General features: G+C 33.1%; 3 protein-coding genes across 17 annotated transcripts in view; 2 read left to right on the top strand and 1 right to left on the bottom strand.

The window, feature by feature from the left end:
• Positions 1-10,025, top strand: part of LOC140449644 (uncharacterized) — a 197,524-nt gene extending 187,499 nt beyond the window's left edge. For all 3 annotated transcript variants that reach the window (XM_072542891.1, XM_072542893.1, XM_072542894.1), the window contains one exon: positions 9,328-10,025. In XM_072542891.1, coding sequence (XP_072398992.1) covers positions 9,328-9,860 — 533 coding nt within the window. In that variant the 3' untranslated portion in view covers positions 9,861-10,025. The remainder of the gene's footprint in view (positions 1-9,327) is intronic.
• The window catches only part of LOC140449647 (guanylate kinase), a 202,127-nt gene that overhangs the window by 89,359 nt on the left and 90,216 nt on the right, over positions 1-22,552 (bottom strand). Inside the window, exon 1 of one of the 2 annotated variants that reach the window (XM_072542911.1) lies at positions 19,048-19,188. The exons of the other annotated variant lie outside the window; for it this stretch is intronic. The gene's annotated coding sequence lies outside the window, so the exon portion shown is untranslated. Of the gene's footprint in view, positions 1-19,047; positions 19,189-22,552 lie in introns of those variants that run through there. 2 annotated transcript variants of the gene reach the window in all.
• The window catches only part of hppy (MAP4K3-like protein hppy), an 86,981-nt gene continuing 83,820 nt past the window's right edge, over positions 19,392-22,552 (top strand). For 5 of the 12 annotated variants that reach the window (XM_072542906.1, XM_072542904.1, XM_072542905.1 and 2 more), the window contains exons 1-2: positions 19,395-19,584; positions 19,641-19,698. In XM_072542906.1, coding sequence (XP_072399007.1) covers positions 19,480-19,584; positions 19,641-19,698 — 163 coding nt within the window. In that variant the 5' untranslated portion in view covers positions 19,395-19,479. Of the gene's footprint in view, positions 19,585-19,640; positions 19,699-22,552 lie in introns of all 12 variants that reach the window. The other 7 variants (XM_072542901.1, XM_072542898.1, XM_072542900.1 and 4 more) reach the window with 4 other exon arrangements.

Raw genomic sequence — 22,552 nt, 5'->3', positions numbered from 1 at the left:
ATCCATAGTATGCCCTATTTGTAAGATTTATTCGTCTTTTGATTTCTTCGCTTGTTTTATTGGTAGCAGTCAATAGCGACCGAAGGTATGTGAAGTTGTCAACACATCCAAAGGTATGACTTTCAAAGACTGTTTCTCGTTCCTCATTTGCTATCGGATCCTTTGTAACCAACATGTACTTGGTTTTGTCTTCGTTGATGACTAGACCGACCTGTTTCGCCGCTGTTTCCAATTCTAGGAGATATTGCTCAACATCTCGCTTGCTACGCCCTATTATGTCAATGTCATCAGCATATGCTAAGACTTGTATCGATCTATTGTAAATAGTACCGCCATCCCTAATTCGTGTATCTCGGACTGCCTTTTCTAAGGCAATATTAAATAGGAGGCAAGCCAGAGCATCCCTTGTCTGAGTCCATCCTTTATCTCAAAGGATCTAGAATTCTCTCCCTGTATTCTAACAGTGGCTTCTAAGTTAGACATTGTCAACAAAAATTTTACTTGTAAAAATAGCCTCTTGCAGTATTTAGTCTGGCTACCTGCGACATCTAGATGCTATGTGCCAGATGAATGGAACCGACAAAGAAGGAAACTGTAACATATTCGAACTTTTTCATCTCGCTCTAATCCCTCCTCGCGCCAAAGCTAACAAAAATTCATCACCAAAGACCTTCCTTGGATAAAACAATTCTCATGGGCTCAGAGTAAGTTCTCTCGTTGCCTCTATCTGTCCAGTTTTTTTTTTTATCTTACGTTCATAACACATTACCAGGAGGTTCCATTTAGTACCTTGTAATACGTATATATAGAACCACTTAGGATTTTGTACACCAATACATCAAACAAACATTATTCCTGTCATTACTTCCTTTAGTACATTCCCTATGATTTCCTGACACTTTGTTTAGTGTTTTTAGTTAGGCTCATTCCTCTAAATTGTTGGTTTAAAACGATTTATTCTTATACTCTGATTTCAATCATTCAATTTTTTAATTAACTGCCTAATTAAATGACCAATGGGTTAAATGAATATTTTATTTCTATGTTCTCTAGTATATTTCGCATTTGAACTACTATGTTCAATTACCTGTTTAGTACATCAAATTTTACTAAATGGGTCACTGAAACGAATAGCATATTGTTTGTGTCTGGAAGCTTTTTGGGTTACACTAACCACATATTTTAGAATATTTTAACCATATTGCTATAGTGTTTAATAACAATTGTGGTCTAACAGTTTTCATTTATCATGCTACAGATTTCTTTATGCATTATTTTATAGTTAGTGAATGATATCTAGTGATAAAATTTTGATTTTTTTTTGTAGTAAATTATTAATTATTGGTAATATTATATTATTATATATCATTCTTCATAGTAGTAAGTACATCGATATTTTTGCCATACTTTCAGTTGTTCAAATTAACAAGTTCATCTAATATGATAAATGGATTTGAACATAATATATTCAATATCATAGGTAACGTTTTCTACACATTTAGTACTACCATTATTTTGTTATGTCAATATTTTTATTTTATCTAAGGTTGAATATGTATTTGCTTCTAAAGTTGTTATTGATAATGTAAAGTTTTTCAGTTTTTTTTTAGTTATAGTTACTTGATATTTTAAGGTTTCATCGTGAAAAAGGAATTTGGTCAAGGTGTGTATTGAGATCATCTTCGTCATCAATTGTATTTTGATATATAAGACACACAGTGACGTGTATTTTTTGTATTTTAAGATAGGTCTTTTGGTACTTAGCAGATCCGCTTAGTAGAGTTAAATTTGGTCCAAGAATCCTGCCAAATACTTTTCAAGTAGGTACTGATCTTTCAAAAAACATCTATAAAACATCTATATTTGATCTTGCCTTTCGTGAAACCATTGAGAGATCAATTTAAGACATGCATAAAGGGGTGTCGCAGATATATATGCAGTGACCACAGCTGCCTTTACGTGTTCAACACAAAAAATACCATATATAATTGAAATAACAGCCAAATTTGAAAGTAGCTGTTTTACGAACATATACAGAATGTCTTCTTTGCTACCTCCTCTGCAGCAACGAAATATACACAAATGCCCTAATGCATCTAATATAACAAAGAAGAAACCACTGATAGTCTGTTTTCATCCTTCCACTGCTTGGTGAGCTTTTAGTCTAGAGAAAAACATGTACTGTGACCAAAGAATAGAATTTTAATGCTTTCTGGTCATAATACACTGATATTTTCAAAAAATATCAGTAAGATCAACGCTAATTGAGAATAAGAAAACAGTCTGACCTATAACAATATCTGAAATATGAATTATATAGTTAAAACTTCTGTCAGAGATACAAGAAGTGAGTATTTATGTACTAGTGAACTATGCAAACGATTCTGCAACAATAGTCAGTCTTTAGTTAATAAATAAGTTTGTTCCTATATATTGGTAGAGATGGAAGGTTCATATTCCTTCTTCTTCTTTTGGTGCCTATCCTCTGTGGATGTTGGCAATCACGTTGGTCCATACAACTTTGTTGACAGCTGCTCTAAATAGATGTATGGTAGTCATTCCTGCCCACTGTCTGATGTTCTTCAACCACGATGTCCTTCTGCGCCCTTGAGATCTTTTTTGCAGTAATTCATATTCCACCAACCAAAAAATTAGAAAATTTTATGGAAAATTATAGTTTGCCACAAATAAAAATTATTTATGCGAGAAATAATGCCGAGAAAATAAAACGCCGAGCTTGTTATCACCAAAGACTGAAATTTTGAGATTCAGATTAATTCGACTCACTGTATCGGATCTGCCCATCTCTATACTGCACCAGTGTTAATCTCAATATGCACCTTGTAAAACTAATTCGTAATAAATATTGTTCTAGTAAAATTGAAACTTTTATATTTTAGTTGACCTTTATTATTTTTATTTTTATGATGTATTGTTTTATTCATTTTGCAGTTCGTTTGTGAATGCTGCATGTGAGGCATGATCATGAATTCAGCAAAGCGTAGGGGATGAGTATTACATCAGGTACTGGTAGAGTTGTGAAACTACCTGTTCCTGGGTAACACTTGTTTTCTGGCTTTTAATGCAACCTGAAAACCGTATGTTTTGTTTTATTTTTTTATACTATTAATAATATTTACACCATTATTTTTATTTAGATATTTATATTATTTTCATATTGACCAGTTTATTTCACATGAAAAATGTCCATTGGAAAATGGTAAATCTCGGTTTGTATAAAAGTGTCAAGAAACGCAGCTGCTAGATCAAGTGCATTATTCCAATGATAAAAGACAAGTATTTTGGCGTTTTATTATCCCTTCTCTTCTTTAAGTAAGGTTGGCCTTACTTACAGAAGAACTTTAATCATTGCCGCAAATTGTTCTTGTCTTGTACACGGTTTTTAACAATGAATACTTATGTGCCCATGCCAATCTCTTATATTTTTTAACTAGGTGCCATTTTTTTTTCTTTCCGGCCTGTACTTTCCTATTCCTTTATTTTTCTTTCGCTTGTGACAACACTTTTACCCGTTCTCTGTTTTGTTGTTTCGACTGCAGATAGTACAGAAAAAATATAAGATTAGGAACTGAAATCGAAAATCCAATGGTAAGGGTTGTGAGTTTTTTCATTCATATTTCTACCTCATGGTCAGGATACGTCGTTATCCAGTAGCCAATGTAGTGAAACTTGACTGTTTATTAGCTTGTGTAGAAATATGTCATTCTGGTGATTTCTTCTTCCTTTGCCCTATCCGTTTCGGACGTTGGCTATTAACAAGGCTATTTTGACTTTATTTACGGCACCTCTGAACAGTTCGGTCGATGTTAGTCCGAACCATTGTCGCAGGTTATGCATCCATGAGTGTCGTCTTCTTCTCGGTCCCCTCTTACTGTCGATTCTTCCTTGGACTATTAACTGTAGCAGCCGGTACTTAGTATGCCTCATGACATGTCCGAAGTACTCAAGCTTCCGTTTCTTTACGGTGAAGATTATTTCTTTGCTTTTGCCTATTCTCTGCATTACTTCCACGTTAGTGATGTGGTCTGTCCAGGATATCCGAAGAATACGGCGATATATCCACAGCTCAAAGGATTCTAGTTTCTTCAGGGTGGCTTCCGTTGTGGTCCATGCCTCTGCTCCATAGAACAAGACCGGGAAGACATAACACTTGACCAGTCTTAATTTTAGTTCCATTGAGATTTTGCTTGTGAACCACTTTTTCATATTGTTGAACGCGTTTCGCGCTTTTTCAATTCGTGATTTTATTTCTGTTGACTGGTCCCATTTTGTGTTGACTGTGGTTCCAAGGTATGTGTTGTCTCCACTTGTTCTATTTTTCGGTTGTTTAATGTCAATTGCATCGGAGGTTGTTGTGTTCTGCTGATGAGCAAGCATTTAGTTTTGGTTGTATTGAGTTCTAAACCATATTCTTGACTTGCTGTGTGTATGCTTTGCATGAGTCTTTGAAGCTCGTTGCAGTCATTTGCGATAATAACTGTGTCGTCAGCATATCTAATATTATTGATTACCTCTCCGTTTACTTTGATACCCTCCGAAACTTCTCCCAGTGCTTCTCTGAAGATTTGTTCAGAGTATATATTGAACAGGAGCGACGAGAGGACGCATCCCTGTCGTACACCCTTTTTAATATTTATCTTCCCACTGTGTAAGTTGCCCATCTTTATCTCAGCACTTTGGTTCCAATAGAGACTGGTTATTATGCGCAGATCCTTGCCATCAATATGCATCTTCCTGAGCATTTCCATGAGTTTATCATGTTTGACCTTGTCAAACGCCTTGGAGAAGTCGATGAAGCACAAGTGGACGTCCTTATGCATGTCTCTGCATCTTTGAATTAAAACTTGCAGACTGAAGATCGCCTCTCTTGTGCCCAATGCGCTTCGGAATCCGAACTGTGACTCCGATATATTTGCTTCGCATTTGTTATATATTCTATTGTGTATGATTTTGGTGAAAACTTTGGTAATGTGATTTATCAAGCTTATTAAGCGGTGTTGATCACAGTGTTTTGCACTTGGTGTTTTAGGTATGGCTACAAAGGTTGATCGAAGCCATTCCTCCGGAATCTCCCATTTGTCGTAAAAGGTGTTAAAAAGGCCTGTCAGAAAATCGAGGAAGTGGTCATCCGTTTCGCATAGGAGTTTTATGATCTCGCCCTGTATGTTGTCGGGACCTGGTGTTTTGTCGTTTTTTAGCGATGAAATGGATTTTTCCACTGCAGACCTTAGTATTTCGGGTCCAGTCATGTCGTCATCTTGGTCCACTGTCGCTCTGCGTTTATCGTTAAAAAGTCGTTCTACGTAATCTTTCCATGTGTCAATGAGCTTCAAGTCGTCTGATATAAGGTTACCGTCTGCGTCTATTAGTGTCTGGTGGGGATTATTGGTTTTCTTTTTAGTTGATAATTCTTTGATCTTTTTGTGCATGTTGTGGTAGTCATATCTTCTGTCGCACTCTTCGATTTCATCGCATTTCTCCTTCAGCCAGCGTTCCTTCGCTTCCTTTATCTTTGTTTTTATATTGTGACTTATTTCTTGATACTTCACTTGATTTTTGCATTTGTGTTGTCTTCTTTCTTCCATCATATCAAGGATTTCATCCGTCATCCATTCTTTCTTCTTTACGCGCTCCTGTAACAGAAGTGTCTTGTTTGTCATTTCAACAGCTCTTTTTATTTCTTCCCTCAAGTTCACTCACGTTTCCAATGTTTCTTCTTAAGGATTCCTGTACTTGTTGTTTAATGTTGGAATCCTTTAATTTCCTAATGTTTATCTTGGTTTTGTTAGGCTTCCCTTCTATACGTTTTAGTTTGATTCCCAGTTTACCCACCACTGGGTTGTGATCCGATTGAGCGTCAGCCCCGGGATAGGTTTTTACTGATGTGATTTAGTTTGCGTGTAATAACCATTCCTTTTGTTTTCTGTGAATTTATTTTTAGTTTATGTTTGTGCTCTTCATTTTACTAGAGCGTTCATTACATTTCAATGCTTTGTAACGTTGTATCTTCTTCTTTGGCTTTTGTTGTTGTACCCCTTTTTGGTGGGACTACCTAATTGATACCACGTTTGGTGTTCACCACAAATGCTTATTGAAGGGATGTAGGAAGCTACAATTCGGAGTTTAATTCATTTGACATTCGGTGATTTATAAGTTACTGTTGCTTTATTTTACTTTGACAAACTCAACAAATTTTTACAGTACAAACGTCTTTGGTCCTGAAAGGGTGAATGAAATGGTCCTTCGAACATTATATATTTGTATGACATCGATGTTTTTTTACTATTTACTAGTATTGCTAGGCATTTCACTGAATTGATCGCTTCTTTATGATTTTTCTCAATTTTTCCAGCTTTTGTGGGTTTTAAAATTTGCAGTAAGTACCACTAGTTCATTCGTTATTTCTGGATTTGACCTTTCCTCTGGTAGGTTGTATTAGTTTTTCGTTTTGGACGTTGCCAATCCTCAGTGTTGATACATTACGTTGCACTGCTATTTAATTTGTTTGACATGTTTCAAACCAGTTTCTTAAGTTAGTAAGCCCTGAGAATCTTCGTCCAGAAGCTCTCTTGTCAATCTTTCCTTGGATAAAATCCTGGAGTAACTGTACTTCTCTTCGTTTCATATATTCCCAAGATATTCTATCGCGTTTAATGTAATTCGATCGTAATAGTTGATGGGATTTTTAAAGATTTCTTCTATAAATCCAGAGTTCAAATATTCGTATTCTCTTCTCCTTAGCACCTGATATGGTCCACACTTCAACACCGCACAATAAAACAGAACACTAGGCATTTCTTAAATCGTAAGCTTAGATCTTTGCAACACAGCATGTTCTTCATTATAAAGAATGCGACTCTGGCTCTATTGATGCTACATTATATTTCCTGTGAATGATCCCAGTCTTTATTAAATGTCTAAACTAGATATGTGAATTTTTGTGCCCGGAAAAGCTATGCTAAATTGCCCTTTGAAAGTCACAGATAAGCCAGATAACCTGTTAACTGGGAAGGATGATCTGACCTAGAAATTCTGAGTCTGAGGTTTAGCAAACTCTGCGAACAATCAAGAATCGAAAGAATCCTGGTAATAAAATTTACATGCGGAAGTTGGTCACACAGCAAGAATATAGATTATCAAAATTATCAGAATCTTCGATAAAGGTAACTGTTACTAGAGATTGGAATAGGCTCCAAAGATATCAGCATCTTATAAGAACTTAATTGGACTATAACAAAACGGTGGAAATAGCAATCAACAAGAATATATCCACAGATAACTTCAATGTTTGAAAATGAGTACTTCAAGACTAAATATTGCCTGAAGGTGCAATTAAAGTCTTTTTTCCATGTTTCCTGTATTTTAAAGATGGCGCCAAAAGTTTTTCGTCCAAAAATTACTGCTCTATGGCGGACAATTAATCTCTGGAACGACAAATCTGAAATATAAAATTCGAGATGAGTTTTAAAAAAGAAGTGCCTACACTTGATAGTTTACTAGAAAAATTGAAAATTCTATAAAAAATAACAAAATGGCGGACTTTTGAAATATGTTCAAGTTCAAAAATTGACCTTTTCGATTTTTTTCAGTTACAAAAATTTTATTATTTTTTTGTTAAATTATGGTAAAATATAGAAAAAATCAAAACAAACAAAATGCGTTAATGTTTATTAAAATCGATCTACTAGATCCAGAGATTTTTAGAAAAACTACGTTTTTAAAATTGGTTGACAGTTAATCTATAGATCTTCTTCTTCTTCAAGAGCCATCTCCGCGGCGGAGGTCGGCAATCATCACAGCTATTCGGACTTTTGAGACGGCTGCTCTGAAAAGTTCATTTGATGTACATCCGTACCACTCTCTCAGGTTGCGCAGCCATGACATTCTACGCCTCCCTATGCTTCTCTTTCCTTGGATCTTTCGCTGCATAATCAGTTGGAGCAAGGTGTATTTCTCTCCACGTGTAATATGTCCGAGATATTCTAACTTTCTTGTTTTTATTGAATTTAAAATTTCCATTTCTTTGTTCATCCTTCCCAGAACCTCTTTGTTTGTGACGTGCCCTGTCCATGATATTTTCAGAATTCTTCTGTACACCCACAGCTCAAATGATTCCAGTTTTTTCATTGATGTCGCATTCAAGTTCCAAGATTCCATTTCATAAAATAAAGTCGAAAAAACATAGCACCTCGCCAACCTAACTCTTAGTTCCAGTTTTAAATCCCTGGTACATAGATCTAGTCAATCGATTTTAATAAACCTTGATCCATTTTGTTTGTATTGATTTTCTCTCCGCAATTTGACCAAAAAATAATACATAGTAATAAAATTTTTGTGACTGAAAAAAGTCGAAAAAAGGTAAATTTTTTAAATCTACGCCATTTTGTTTTTTTTTTTGTTAAAGAATTTTTCAATTTTTCTGTGTTAGAACACTGCAGAGAAAAAAATTTCCTACCTTGGTCATGGTCATGTCTTTAGAGGAAGCAAATAATGCATTCCGAAACTAATTTTGTAAGGAAATATACAGGGGCGCCGAATCCCGGTAAGAAAACCACATTCTTGGCTAAGGAACATAAAGGATAGCTACCCCATTTCGAAGAGCCGAAAACCGCACTAAAAATAGTTGAATAGTACATACAATTTCCAACGTGGTACTCGTTCGATAACCTCATTATTGGCATTTAGTATAGTGTGTTGGATGTTCGACTTGCTTATAATCTTATCATAAAACTTGGCCTTTTTCTAAAAGTGAGTCATTGCTCGTCGCTCATTTGCGTAAATTTGTAATAAAGTGTGTAGTTATTGTATACTATCTCATTTTAATATCGTCCCTAATAAGATCTGCTTCGGATATAATATTTGAACAGTAACGTTGATAGAACGCTCCCCCTAATGAATTCCTTGTTATGTCATTACTGATTTCGTATGCGTTATGTAGTTTCCATTTACTCTATAGTTTCTTAGGATATTCACCATCATTTCGTATTTACACATGTTCAAAATTTGAGACGAATACTAGGAAGACCTTTATCCTCGGCTTTTCTAAAGAGCGAAGTAGTACTCGGGTATTGCAGGCCACATTTATCTTAATGTTTATAGTGATTCAGTATCACTTGTACAATTTTCGTATGGGTTTAGAACTGTATTCTTCGTTAACTTTTCATAATATAGTTTTTTTATTTCTTGTAATTTTTGCAGTAGTTGCCTTATCCACTGCTATAAATTGAATATCTGCATATTTTTCTTCAATGTTTAATGTTTATTGAAAACTCCCAACTAATACATTTTTATGTTTTTCTGTTTCAGTATCACAGCTACAAACAAAGCTTTCGAAAAAAGAAGAAGAACTCAGTAATGCCTTGAGTAGCACAGATGGTAAAGTAGACAAGCTTCTGATAAAGAACCTCATTCTTGGCTTTGTCACCACAAACAATAACCTAAACAGAGACCAAACTCAAATTCTGAAAATCATCGCCACGGTATTGGACTTCAACCAACAAGATCACGATAAAGTCAAGCTAAACAAACCGCAACAAGGGTGGCTTTCGTCTTTGTTGGCGCCAAATCCAGATCAAAACAAAATGACCGAAGAGTCTTTGTCGAGAGCTTTTATTCAGTTTTTAGAAAACGAATCAAAGCCGCGAGTGGTACCTAGTTTGCTTGATGCTACCACACCTACACAATCTAATTCTTCGACAAAAACGACGAACAGCAGATCCGCCACTCCGAAGCAAACGCCCATTGTGCTTAGTGAAATAGTGCTACCGACATTCTCCGATTTTGCTCAAAATAGAAATTCTAGCTCCATACTCAAAGATGTTCTGAAAGATAACAGCTGAAGGTGAAGAAAGTATTTGTTAAATATGCATTATTTTATTTGTTTTGTAAAGAACGATATTTATACAAAAGATGTATTATATATTCGAAGTTAATGTATTTTTTAACGCTTTTTATTTGTATATAGATTTTAAAATAAATTTAAATAAATATGTTATATACTGTTATTTGCTTTATGTTATTTTTAAATTAAGGATTTAGAGAATAATTTGTTTTATCAAATTTAATAGTAGTTAATCAAACTCACATGTTTACACATTTAAAATAAGGAGAATACATTGATATAGGTTGAGAGTCAAAAAGTGGCCGCAAATATTTTTAATTCATACATATAGATCGGTTTAAAGCGTTCTCCTACGGCTTCCGATACCCAGTTGCCACTCCTCTCGATTCATCCATAAGTCTTCTTCTATGTCTGTCTTCCAATTCTGTATTGATGCCTTCTCTCCAACTAAGGCGGGGTCTTCCTCTTTTTTTTTCTACCGTGGGGGTTCACATTAAGACTTTTTTGGGAGACGTTCTTCAGACATTCTCTGTACATGACTGTACCATCTGAGTTGTTGGGCACCAATATCGTCTACTATTGTTTGTTTTACTTTCATAATTTCTCTTATTCTGTTGTTCGTTACTCTTTCCAGTCTAGATTTTCCAGCTGAACTTCTCCAGAAATCCATTTCCGTTGCCCCAAGTTTTCTCTTCTATCTTTCCTTTATTTGCCATACTTCACTACTGTAGTAATTATAGTTTTAATGATTGTGTTATATATCTTGTGCTTGTTATTATTAGAGATTGATTGATCCCAAAGGATACTACTGAGAATGGAAATTGCTTTTCTTGCTTGGTTTTTTTTTCTCCTCAATTGTGTTGTCTACGTTGCCTTCTTTTGTGATGATCATACCTAAATATTTATATGTGTTGCAATGTTTGATAACTTCTCCATCTTCCAATATGAGGTCCTGTTGTTTCCCGCCGATACACATATACTCGGTTTTTTGGATATTGATTTCAAGTCCCCATTTTTTATACTCCTCGATTAATTTTCGAGTCATATACTCAATATCTTCATAATCTTGTGCTATCACTAGTTGATCATCTGCAAATGACAAAGTGTATATGCTATTGGTTTTAATCGGCATTCCCATATTTCTACATTTGCGCTTCCACACTTTTAGAGCTTGTTCTAGATAAATTTTAAATAATGTGGGGGAGAGACAGCAGCCTTGTTTAAGGCCATTATTCATTTGGAATCCATTTGACAGATTATTTCCAACCTTTACCTTTGAAATAGCATTAGCGTACAGTTCCTTCGTCGCATTTATTAAATTCATGCTTATGTTTGTTTTCTCTTACGCTTCCCATAATTTATAATGTGGTACGCTATCATAAGCCTTTCGTAGGTCTACATACAATAAATGTAGGTACTTCTTGATTAACGGCTATTTTCTTTTCAATAATCTGTGTAATGCAAAACAAATTGGTCAACAGTAGATCTACCTGCCCTAAATCCTGCCTGTTCCTCAGCCTCTAAGTCTTTATATTCGCTTTCAATTCTGTTTTTAATTAGTTTTCCGTATATTCTACTGATCGAGTTTGTCACGGCAATGCCTCTGTAATTGTCACGAAGGGATAAAATTGCAAGAATCTTTTCAGTAGTAATAAAAGATAAAACAATCCTGGATTCCGGAAAGCCAGATCATGCCTCAACAATATATTTATCATGGGGAAAGTCAATAAAAACATTGAAACACAAATGACCATAGATTTGGAAAAAGCGTATGACAGTGTACGTCGGAGATAAATGGATAAATATGGCAAATATTATATGAAGCGATAAAAGCAGAAATAAATATAGATAACAAATTATTAATCGCTGTAACAAAACGTTTCAAACAAGGATGTAGCCCTACCACCTACAATTTTTAATACAATAATAGACCAAATATTAAAAAGGTGGTATAGAAAGTGCAGAACGATGGGCATACCAATACAAGCAAATGTACTCACTACTTTTCGCAGAAAATCAGGTCATTTTTGCAAAGAAAAAGAGGACATGGAATATATGATAAAAAATTTAAAAGAAAAGTACGAATCATGGGCCTAAAGATAAACGAATAAGACGGAATACATGTGTATATTATCAAAAGTTGCCAGACGTTTAAGTATTTAGGATCTGTAGTACATACAGTTGGTAGCTACGGTTGCGGCCATTGAATAGTTTACACCCTTACATATCTAGTTACCGATTTTTTGAATTTTTACCTTGTTTACGCACATTTTACGGCAAAGTGACGTTAATTACCGGTAGCGGACCCAGAATAGGTTGAATAAAATTAAAAAATCAAAATAAAATTGTTACAAAATGTAACAAAATGGAAATTATAGAAAGTGTTTTTGAATCAAATGGAATGTTCTTAATAACCAAAATAAGTAAATCTGGGTTAAAAATATCCATTTTATATATATTTAATATTAAATAATGATAAACAGTAACACAATTAATATTTGGTGGACGTCACATTATTGTCAATACAACTTTGCAATCTTTTGTGAATAGATAGCACCAATCTCCTCATGTTATATTCAACAAACTCCTCACATGCCTGCTCAATGAATTTCATTAGTTCAATTCCGTGGCCTGAGGTTTATTTCATTTAATTTATTTGTCAACTCTGTCCACACATGTTCGATCAGGCTAAGGTCTGGACGCCGGGAAGGCCACGGAAGATCATTAACATGAGTTTATTCCCACTTGTCAGTGGGTAATTGTCATGTTAAAAGATGAAGTTGTTATTAGGGAATCTCTAGATCACTGATGACATTGTGTTTTCCAGAATATGTTTTTATTATAATACTGTTGATTTTTCTTCTATACGAGAACAAACGCCCGTGCCTTCAGCACTTTTCCATTCCCATTCGTTGACCGAGAATCCTCCACTATTTCTTAAATGATGAGTATACCGTTCTTCAAACTTATGATGTCTCGGCCTATAAACTCTTATTCGACCATTGTTATATGGTTTAAACACTTTTTCATCGGAAAATCCAACGGACCAAAAGTTGTCTTCACGGTTTATGAATTCATTACAAAATGCAACTTTTCTCCTCTTGTGATCCTCAGTCAAAAAAGGTTTCCTTGCAGCTGCATCATTTATCAATTCACTTTCCTTAATCTTTCTACGTTCAGTGCGAATGCTGCTCTGAAAAGCTGTCTCTTCGCTTGCTTTTTGATTTGTAGCAAAAGGAGCTCCTCTCAGATAATCTACTAACACCTCATTTTTTTGCTCTGTGGATATCTTATACCCTCTTGAACCACCCAACCGTGCTATAGAGTGATTGATCCTATCTTTGTTTGATTTTTCAAATGCTCATATGGAAATCTGCAGCAACTTGCCTTAGTGACCAACCTTCTTAGAGTTTGGCAATTGCTTGGTTTTTTGCGCATCATTCAAATGCATTATAGGCCTTTTTGAGGCGTTTAATACCTTTTTATTATATTTTTCAATATGCGCGAAATTTTTGCGATTTTACGATATTTCAACGTAAAAATGACGGTGTAAACTATTCAGTGAGCGCAGCTGTAAATGTCTATGAGATATGGAAATAAAAATAGCTCCTGGAAAGCAAACTACAAAAGCACTTCGAAGGTCGATATGGAACAAAACTCGTAAAAAAACGAATCTTCTTTTAGATGAAAAGGTGGAACAGACATTGCCTATATACAACCAAAAATATATTTGGGTATTTATTTTGGCTGACAAATTTTACGACTATTATAATTTGAATAATTGATAAGTAGGACGAAAATAATTTATTTATATAGTATACACGAGAAACTGAACTCACTAATATTTTATATAATGATGTCTATATTCTGATATATATCTAAGACAATTTTGTGTTGATAATATACAACTAAACAAAAAAAAATCCCAATACTTCAATAGTTTGGGAGAAAGTCACCCCTGCAAGTCAAGGTCTCCCGACTTTACGGTAAGCATGATTAATGAATTTTATATTTGTTACGACGTTTTGGAGCATTTATGCAATATGGAAATATTAATATAGGCCTGGTACTCTTAATTTTTGCGAATACCGTATTAATGCGGTTTGTAGCGTCCTTCACCTTCCAATTTTCATTCACATCTATCGGCCCAGCTTTTTTAAATTTATTTTACAACACAATTTAGTAAGTAAATATTAAGAAAAACAAGAAATACAGAATTGTTTATTTATGGAAATATGCTATTAATAATGGCAAAATTAAAACTTTTTTTACGCTGATTATCTGGTAATTGTAACAAGAAATAAAAACATATCTGCTCATAATCGTATTGTTGCAGCTCTTAAGTCCATAGAATGGTGGTCTAACAATATTGAACTCCAGTTTTCCATAAAAAAAAAAACAAAAGCAATAGATTTTTCATGAAAATTAAATCCACATTTCCCAAACCTATTTTTATACAACTCTCTAATAGAATATACAAAAGAAATAAACTTCCTAGGGATTCAACTGGACTCAAAATTAAGCTGGACTTACATTCACTAGCTAAGACTATCGTGCCAAGCTGGACTAAATATGAAATATGTATCACATAAAAATTGGGGAGCAGTTTTTCTAACACTCATAAATTTATGTAGAGATTGAATTAAATCAAAACAGGACTACGTATGCGCTGTGTACAACTCAGCAAACCAAACAATGCTCAAAATTTTGGATACTCTTCAGAGTTCAGCCGTTAGACTTGCTCTTGGACCAACTTGCACCAGTCCTGTGGACAGTCTACTCTCTGAAGCTATAGAGCCACTCTTAAACCTAAGAAGAAAATACTTAACTCTATTGTGTCTTTCAACTATAAAATACTAAAAATCCAGCTCCCCATCACACTGTGGCTAACAGATTCCAGGAAGTATATCAAAAAAGAAAAAGGGATCTTGTACCTTTCCATAAACGAGCTAATAGATACTTATTAGATTTTAATATTAAACTACCTCCTATTTTTATCCTACCTGTAAAATAAATTTATGTTTTCCTTGAGCTTCGGTTGTTTTTTCTCCGATTTGCAACCTTAAATTTAAAGCAATAACAAAAATAAGCTATTCCCCATTTTTTTTTAAACTCACTTTCTCCATTTTCTGACACAATACAAAAATTACCATCTTATATACACTGACGCCTCTAAGACCATAAATGAAGTAGGAGCATGCTTTTTGACATCACATGAACACTGCATCTATAAATTGTCTCCAGGGAGATGTAGAGAAGTATTTTTACAGCAGAACTATTTGTCATAATTAAGGGTCTAACCTTTATTCTGGAAAAAAACTTCCCAAATAATCTGATTCACTTAGCTGTCTGAAATCAATTTCTCGGGTTTATCCCCCTTATCCAATATTACAGCAGATAAAGTTAATTTTATACCGTATATACCAAAACAATTTGGCAGTAGAGTTCCTCTGGGTACCGTCACACGTTGGAATAGATGGTAACGAAAATGCAGATGGTCTAGCTAAGTCCGCAGTAACCAGTGCAGCCGCATCAGTGGAAAATCTATCGGTGCATTTAGATTTAAACTCTTGCTCAAAAGCAAGACAGGAGCAGATAATTTACTTTTGAAAAAAATGAAAAATGAAATTCAAACCTGGCGGGAATTTTAACATACTATTTAGATGACGATAATGACAATATTAAGAAAACAATTTATATATTTTTATACTTCCTAAAGTTGTTATAGCGTTAAGAATATTTTGCACATTACCGATGACAGTGGCAGAAGCGGAAAGATCTTTAGTTGTCTTTCTTGCACAAAAAATGCTATGAGATCTACAATGAAGGAGGATCGGTTAACTGGACCAGCCCCTTTGCGCGTTGAGCATAATTTGGTAAATTGATTATATATCCAAAATTATATTAAAAATCAACTCCATTATAAATATTTTCACTATATAATCAAAATTTAATAAATTTTATATTTAAAATGTTAATTATTATTTATTATTGATAATTTTATTTCTATAAAAATTAAACAAATTTTGTTTACTCTTCACTTTTGCCGGGGACTCGCTCTTACTTTTTACCGGGATCCGCTCATCCCACTCGGCGACCCTACTCCTACCAACACAATGTTCAACTCTTCCGGAAGCAGCTCTATGCCAGTTTCTGTTTCATTAACTTTCAAATAATATTCTTTACCTACTTCAAACTCTAGCTTAAGCCAGTAACATACTGTGCAGGGTTTAAATTAATAGGCTTTGATACTCGCTGAAATACATGTTCTGTTTTAGAATTTCTTGTTGTACAACCTAATGTACTGCATGATCGAACCATTTTTATAAAATTATTCTAAACCAAAAACCCAAGTTAAACTAAGATATATTACAAAAACTATGTATTATCTAATTATGATTTAAAAATACACTCGTATAATTAAAAAATAATTATTTTGGGGAAAGGAGATGATCTTACATTAAACTTTAAAAAACCACTCTCATAAAATTCCATGTAAATATCACGGGAAAAAGTGAAATTTCAAACACTATTTACATTTTTTGCCCCTTTATTTGTTTCACCTAGCGGACAACATGCCCACTAACTTTAAAAAATATAGTTCGTTAAAAAATCTACAGATCTACATGTAGTTTATTATTACTATATCTATAAAACGTATTAAAAAACGAAGAGGTCAGGAAAAGAACCGAGGTGACTGACGTCATCGAAAGGGTAGCCCTACTAAAATGGAGATGGACATGACACATAGCTAGAATGACGGATGGGTGATGGACAAAGAGGTTATTGGAATGGAGACCAAGGGAAGACATGAGAAGCGTCGGTTGACCATCTACACGATGCGCTGACGATTTAAGAAGAAAAAATAAAAACTGGATGAGTGACGCAAGATAAACAGATTTGAAAACACGAGGAAGAGGCATATGTGCAGCAGTGGGTTTTTGGGGCTAGATGATGATGATAAGGTCCATTCGCTTAGCTCGGGCATATTTTGACAGATTCATAGTCGGAAACCTACAACACAAAAATTCCTACCTCTCAGTATTAATAGCTCAAATATACTTACTATTGCAGAGTTCTTCCATTGAAAAAAGAAGAATTATTATAAATAGTGGAAGTGTGTAATAAACCCATAAAATTTTCCCTGTATTCGCTCCGTGCGTGACTGACGCGACACCTACCGCCTTCATCTGACAGTTTTGGACCTACCAATTTTCAGGTTAAACATATGACATATGTTTGACATTGTTAAATACATGCGAATTGACAATTATTAATAATTAACTTTTTAATTATATTTTTTTAGTTTATGTACAAAATAAATGTATTAAAAACTGGGTTTCTCAAAATTCATCATAATATATCTTTTCAACCACAAACTGAAAAGAAAGGGAAAAATCTAGTACTGGCAAATCAAGTTTTTCACGTGAAAGAGCATATATTTAAAAACAGTAATAGTAAAAGTTATAATATAAAAGCTAAAGTCATCAGGCACTCTGCAGTCAGCTTGAAGCCTAATAAAATATCATTTAAGGTAAATTATTTAAATTTGTTTCTATTTCAATTGCATAAAAATGAAGTTATGTGATATTTACTTTTTCATATTAATAGCACGGATCCATCTTTTTCTTTTCTCTAATTTATATGTAATCTTTGGGAACCTATAAAAACTACACTTACTATTTTTGCTATTATTAGCACAATTAAATACGCAATATGTATTTGCACACATTTTTGATAAAACTTATGCGTAAAAAGGTAGGGCCAATTTTGTCATATTTCGCCGCTACGCACGCTGGCATCGTTTCAAAGTACCCCTACCATGGTCACGCACGGAGCGAATATTTAGAATAGAATATTTGAGTTGTTACAATTTAACATATTGTAGTAAATATTTGTATTATTCCCGTTGTTTATTTTAGTTAATATAGTTTTATTATTCTATTATTTTAGTTTAATTCTTTGTTAGTTCTATTTAGTTAATTAGTTCTACTTTGAATTTTATTATTATGGATAGTCAAAGTTTTCCACTTGTTCCATCAGCTAATGCGTTGGTAAGTTTTTCTTAAATAAATATGATAAATGTTCTTTAACAGTTAATATTTTTAGATGAGTAAGGATGCTGTTAAATTACAAGGCAATCCAACTGCATAAAGGTTTATTCCAAATATGTTATTCCAAATGAAGCCCTGTTGAGGGAAGTTGATCATTAAAATATATTTATCGAATTATGCAAATGTTACAATGTTCTTAATAACAAAAACATTTCAGTTAACATTCAGTTCAGTTTGACATAGCGTCAAAAATCAAATTCACTTAGAAATTTATAGCATTTATAAAGAAAGTAAGTTTCTATTATATATAAAGAAATATATTTTATAAAATAGTTAGGCTTATTTAGTTTATATCGTTGATATGCGCCAAATGTAGGCAACCAACTTAAAATTTTGGTAGCATTTTTTAGCTTGAGTTTCTTGACAATACGTTTAATATTTTCCAGTTAATTTATTATTTTTTTAAAAGATGATAATAATGCTGGATAAGCAATATTTCAAATGATATATATAATCACAAAACGTACTCAATATTGTGTTATATAATCCACATATTAAAGTAAATTAGATAAAAAAGGTAAAATCCCGGGTCGTCCAAAGCTAGTTTTTGATAGGAATAATAGAATATTAGTATAAGTTTGCAGAAAAAGTTCGACGAAATACTCTAATGAAATACGCTATGAGCACGTATGCTTGGTTGTATAATAATTTCCAGCCACTTCTAGTCTGTCAAAAAGTAACTAACTTCGCAAAAAAATAATTACTAAATTCACTAGACAGTTGGGACTGGGATTAGCGAACCGAATAAATAGCTAAATACTATCTTTTATAACTATTTTTCACTCATCGTGCTGATAAATTTAGATTGTTCTTATTATCATGAGGAATTGGTATTCTGATAAATTCACGGTAAAATGATAAATTATTAAATAAAAAATGTGGATGGATTTATATCAGCTTATTAATTATACACACTCCAATTTAAAAAAATAATTAAATTAAATTATGTATTAAAATCTATAGGTTTAGTATGAAATTCAAGAACAATTGTAAACTTCCTTTAAAAGAGTGATGGCCAAATGTTACCTATTAAACAAAAATTAAAATTGAATGGTAAAATCGCTCACTTACCCAGATTGTTATTTCGATATTTTCAGCCCTTTTTCCGTTTCGCTTCCACGGCTATGTCTTGTAACAATCTTCGTCTTTTACCAACTGTATTAATCGAAAATCGGTTTCTTATCTATAAGGTCTTACCGGATAGTGAATTAATCAGTACTAATTACGGCTTAACATACAATGATGACCTATTTTTTAAGATGTTTTTGAGTGAATTTTCACACCAACACCTCAAACAAGCTCACTACTTTTCGCACACTGTAAAAATTTACATGTGGCGAAAGCAGGGAATTCTATTTGTTCTGTAACCTGTTAGCAGCACTGTTTTCAATATGTCTGCCTGCAGTGCATTTGCTGTCAAAGTCAAATTCAGGTAAACATTTTAATTTCATCATTTTTAACATTAACAGTACATACAATGTAATCAGGCAAAATTGAATAAAAATGGCTCAAGGAGTATTGAGCTCGGATATCTCCAGAAGAAACCCACAGGATGACTACGAATTAATTCAGCGAATAGGGAGTGGGACTTATGGGGACGTTTATAAGGTATTTATTATAATTTTAGATCTACAAATAGTATCCTCACGGTTTTCTATTTCCAGGCTAAAAGACTCTCAACTAACGATTTTGCTGCGATAAAAGTGATAAAACTAGAACCTGGTAAGATTATTTTTAATAGTTATGTATAGGCCAGTCAGTCTAGTTTGTAAATTTTACTACCAGTCAAAACAAGTTTTATAAATCATCTCTAAATTAGATTTATTTTGTTCTTATATTAAGTAGATAATTAAACTTAATTGCTTTAATTTGGAAACTGATCAAAGATTCTAGGCAATCTAGTTATTTTTTGTAATTGCTTGATTGCTATAAATAATAATTATGGAGCTCATAGTTTGTTATTGTTTTGTTGGCTATAAAATTGTATGGTAGACATAAGACCTTCAATTTGGTTTTTACCTGGAGATTCATTTATTGATAACTAATTTAAAAAGCTGTTCTTTTATGTATCTTTCCAAGATTTAACAGGCATTATTATCTTGATAAAGATCTGACTTTGTTTAACAATCTTAAGTATTTGTAATTGTAATATTTTAGAATTTCAAATGTATTGTATGTATTTTGTTGCTATGGAGGCATATAGCTATGCTACATGTGGATTTCTTTGTACATAATAGTTTTATATTGCCAATGTTTAAACTTCCCAAATCTATGATCTATGGTGAATGCTTATATTAGAATATTTGTAATTTATTGTCCAATATATGCAATAAGTTTCCTTGCTAGTTCTTAGTCTTATCCAGTATATGCCAGTTTTTGCTCTAGCCCTTAGTCTTGTTATTTCTGTTATGTATTCTTATCATTAGAGCCTTAATATTCTACATATGTTCATTCACCAACTGACCAATGTGAACATTATAATGAAAAAAAAAGGTAGATATTGAATAAATTTTGTGTAGTGTTCCAAACATATTCCCACATATTTCAATATTTTGCTCATCATAGCATTAGAAAATAAACAATTAAATACATATGTTATCACTTTTTTTTCAAATTTACTTTTATTAATTTATTAACGGAATCCGTTTACAAAAGTTTTAATAAAGCTACACCTTAAAAACAATAGATTTTTAAAATATCAAACATCTCAGAATAACAAACTATAACAATCTTTAACACAGCTATCAAGGGTAGACTAGTATTGACATGTAAAATAGATCATTTATTATCATTTATTATAAGATACCTTTTTGTTTTTTAAATAGATTAATTTTGGAGTCAAAAATATTTATTTGTCTTATCAGGCTATGCACAATCTGGACCAATCTTGTAGTTGGTTCATTGATACCATAATTAGTGTGGTGAAATGGCACTGAAAAGATTTCTGATTGTCTGTTGTTTCTGATGGGTACTTTAAGACTAATGAGTGATAACAATTTTGAGGACAATCTATATCATTAATGACTTTGTGCAGGAAATATAAATCTAACAATGTCCTCCTTGACTTAAGTATTGGTAAATCAATACTGTCTCTTACCCACTGATAGTCATATTCCTCTCTCCAGTATCCACTGTAAAGTACTATAGTATTGGGGATGTTTAGTACAGGTGTGCAATTCAATGCATTTGCCCTAGTTTTCCTCTGAAATGGATACCACCTTAATTGCTGTAAGATCCCATGTCCAAGCCAGTGTAGTCAAAACATCATTAGGTCATTTAGAGCGGTTATTTCTTATTTGCAAACAATTTGAACAATTTATTGTAGCAGGTGTATATTTTCTGCTAGTTCTTCTGATATCTTATACAAATGTTGTTATGCATCATTTGAAGAAGTTTCCAATATATATCCCAATGCAAAAGATAGATAGTAGATGATTTCAATTTAACTGAGGCTCATGTTTGTTATAGCTGTTGTTTTAATGCCAATGTTGAAATGGTTGATAATTTTAAGTTGGAAGAATAATATTTTGACTATAAGAATGCTGATTTTGTTAAATTAAATTATTATTTTTCGTCAATAGGAAACTCCAGTCAAACCCGAGAAAATTTTGGAACTTTGTGTACCATAGTGGGATTGTTAAAGTATTTGAGGAACTTTTTCAGGTAGATGACATCTACACTGATTTCTCTAAAGCATTTGATATGGCGAACCAGTCCAATTTTATGAATAAATTAGATGCCTTCAATTTCACCCTTAATGATTAAGTGGTTTGTAGACTTTTTATGTGGACATATTCATAGGGAATTCAATGGGGAATTATTGTTCTGATGTTATTGAGGCAGAGGCATGAATGCACATGCATAATTTACAAAAAATCCAGAAATAACATTAAATTTTTTAAAAATTTTCTGAAAAGTGGGTCATGAGTTGTAATTGCGACAGACATGAGGGAGGCCTCGACAGTAAACGACACTTTATGACAAAGCGGTGGGGGTATTAAAAAATCAACATTTTTTATGACATAGTTTATGAATGTTCCCTTAAAAGTTGATTTTCAAACCACAATAAAAAATGTGCTTGATTAATTTCCCCATTAATTTCCTCAATATACCCGTTTTCATTAGCAACATGAAGACAAATGTATCTACAAAAAAAAATATTTCAACACCTTTATGTTTTCAATATGATTAAATATATTACCATTTTCCATCAGTTTTAATAGATTTTACACTTCTATTATTATCTTACCATGAGCGACATATAGATCCATTCTGAAAAATCCAAGTTTTATCTATAAAAACAAACTTATATAATCTCAAAAATTCTGCTCTCTTCACAGCAATATGAGATTCACTCTTCACAGCAATTCATCAATCAGTTCTCGCCTTGGACCATTTTTTAGCCATTTAAAACCAATGTTTTTCAGTTCAATACTGAGTAACATATGACAACCACTAAACAGTTCTTTTTCCTTTGTTAGAAATCGTGTGTGTTGTAAGGTTTAAAGTTTTTGTAAATTGATTCCAGCTGTTGGTTTACATATTTTCTTTTGATTTATCTCAGTAATTTAGATGT

Source organism: Diabrotica undecimpunctata, chromosome 9 (genome assembly GCF_040954645.1).
Source record: "Diabrotica undecimpunctata isolate CICGRU chromosome 9, icDiaUnde3, whole genome shotgun sequence".
NCBI lineage: Eukaryota > Metazoa > Arthropoda > Insecta > Coleoptera > Chrysomelidae > Diabrotica > Diabrotica undecimpunctata.
The sequence above is the reverse complement of the archived record's forward strand: the minus strand, read 5'-3'. Positions and strand labels throughout refer to the sequence as shown.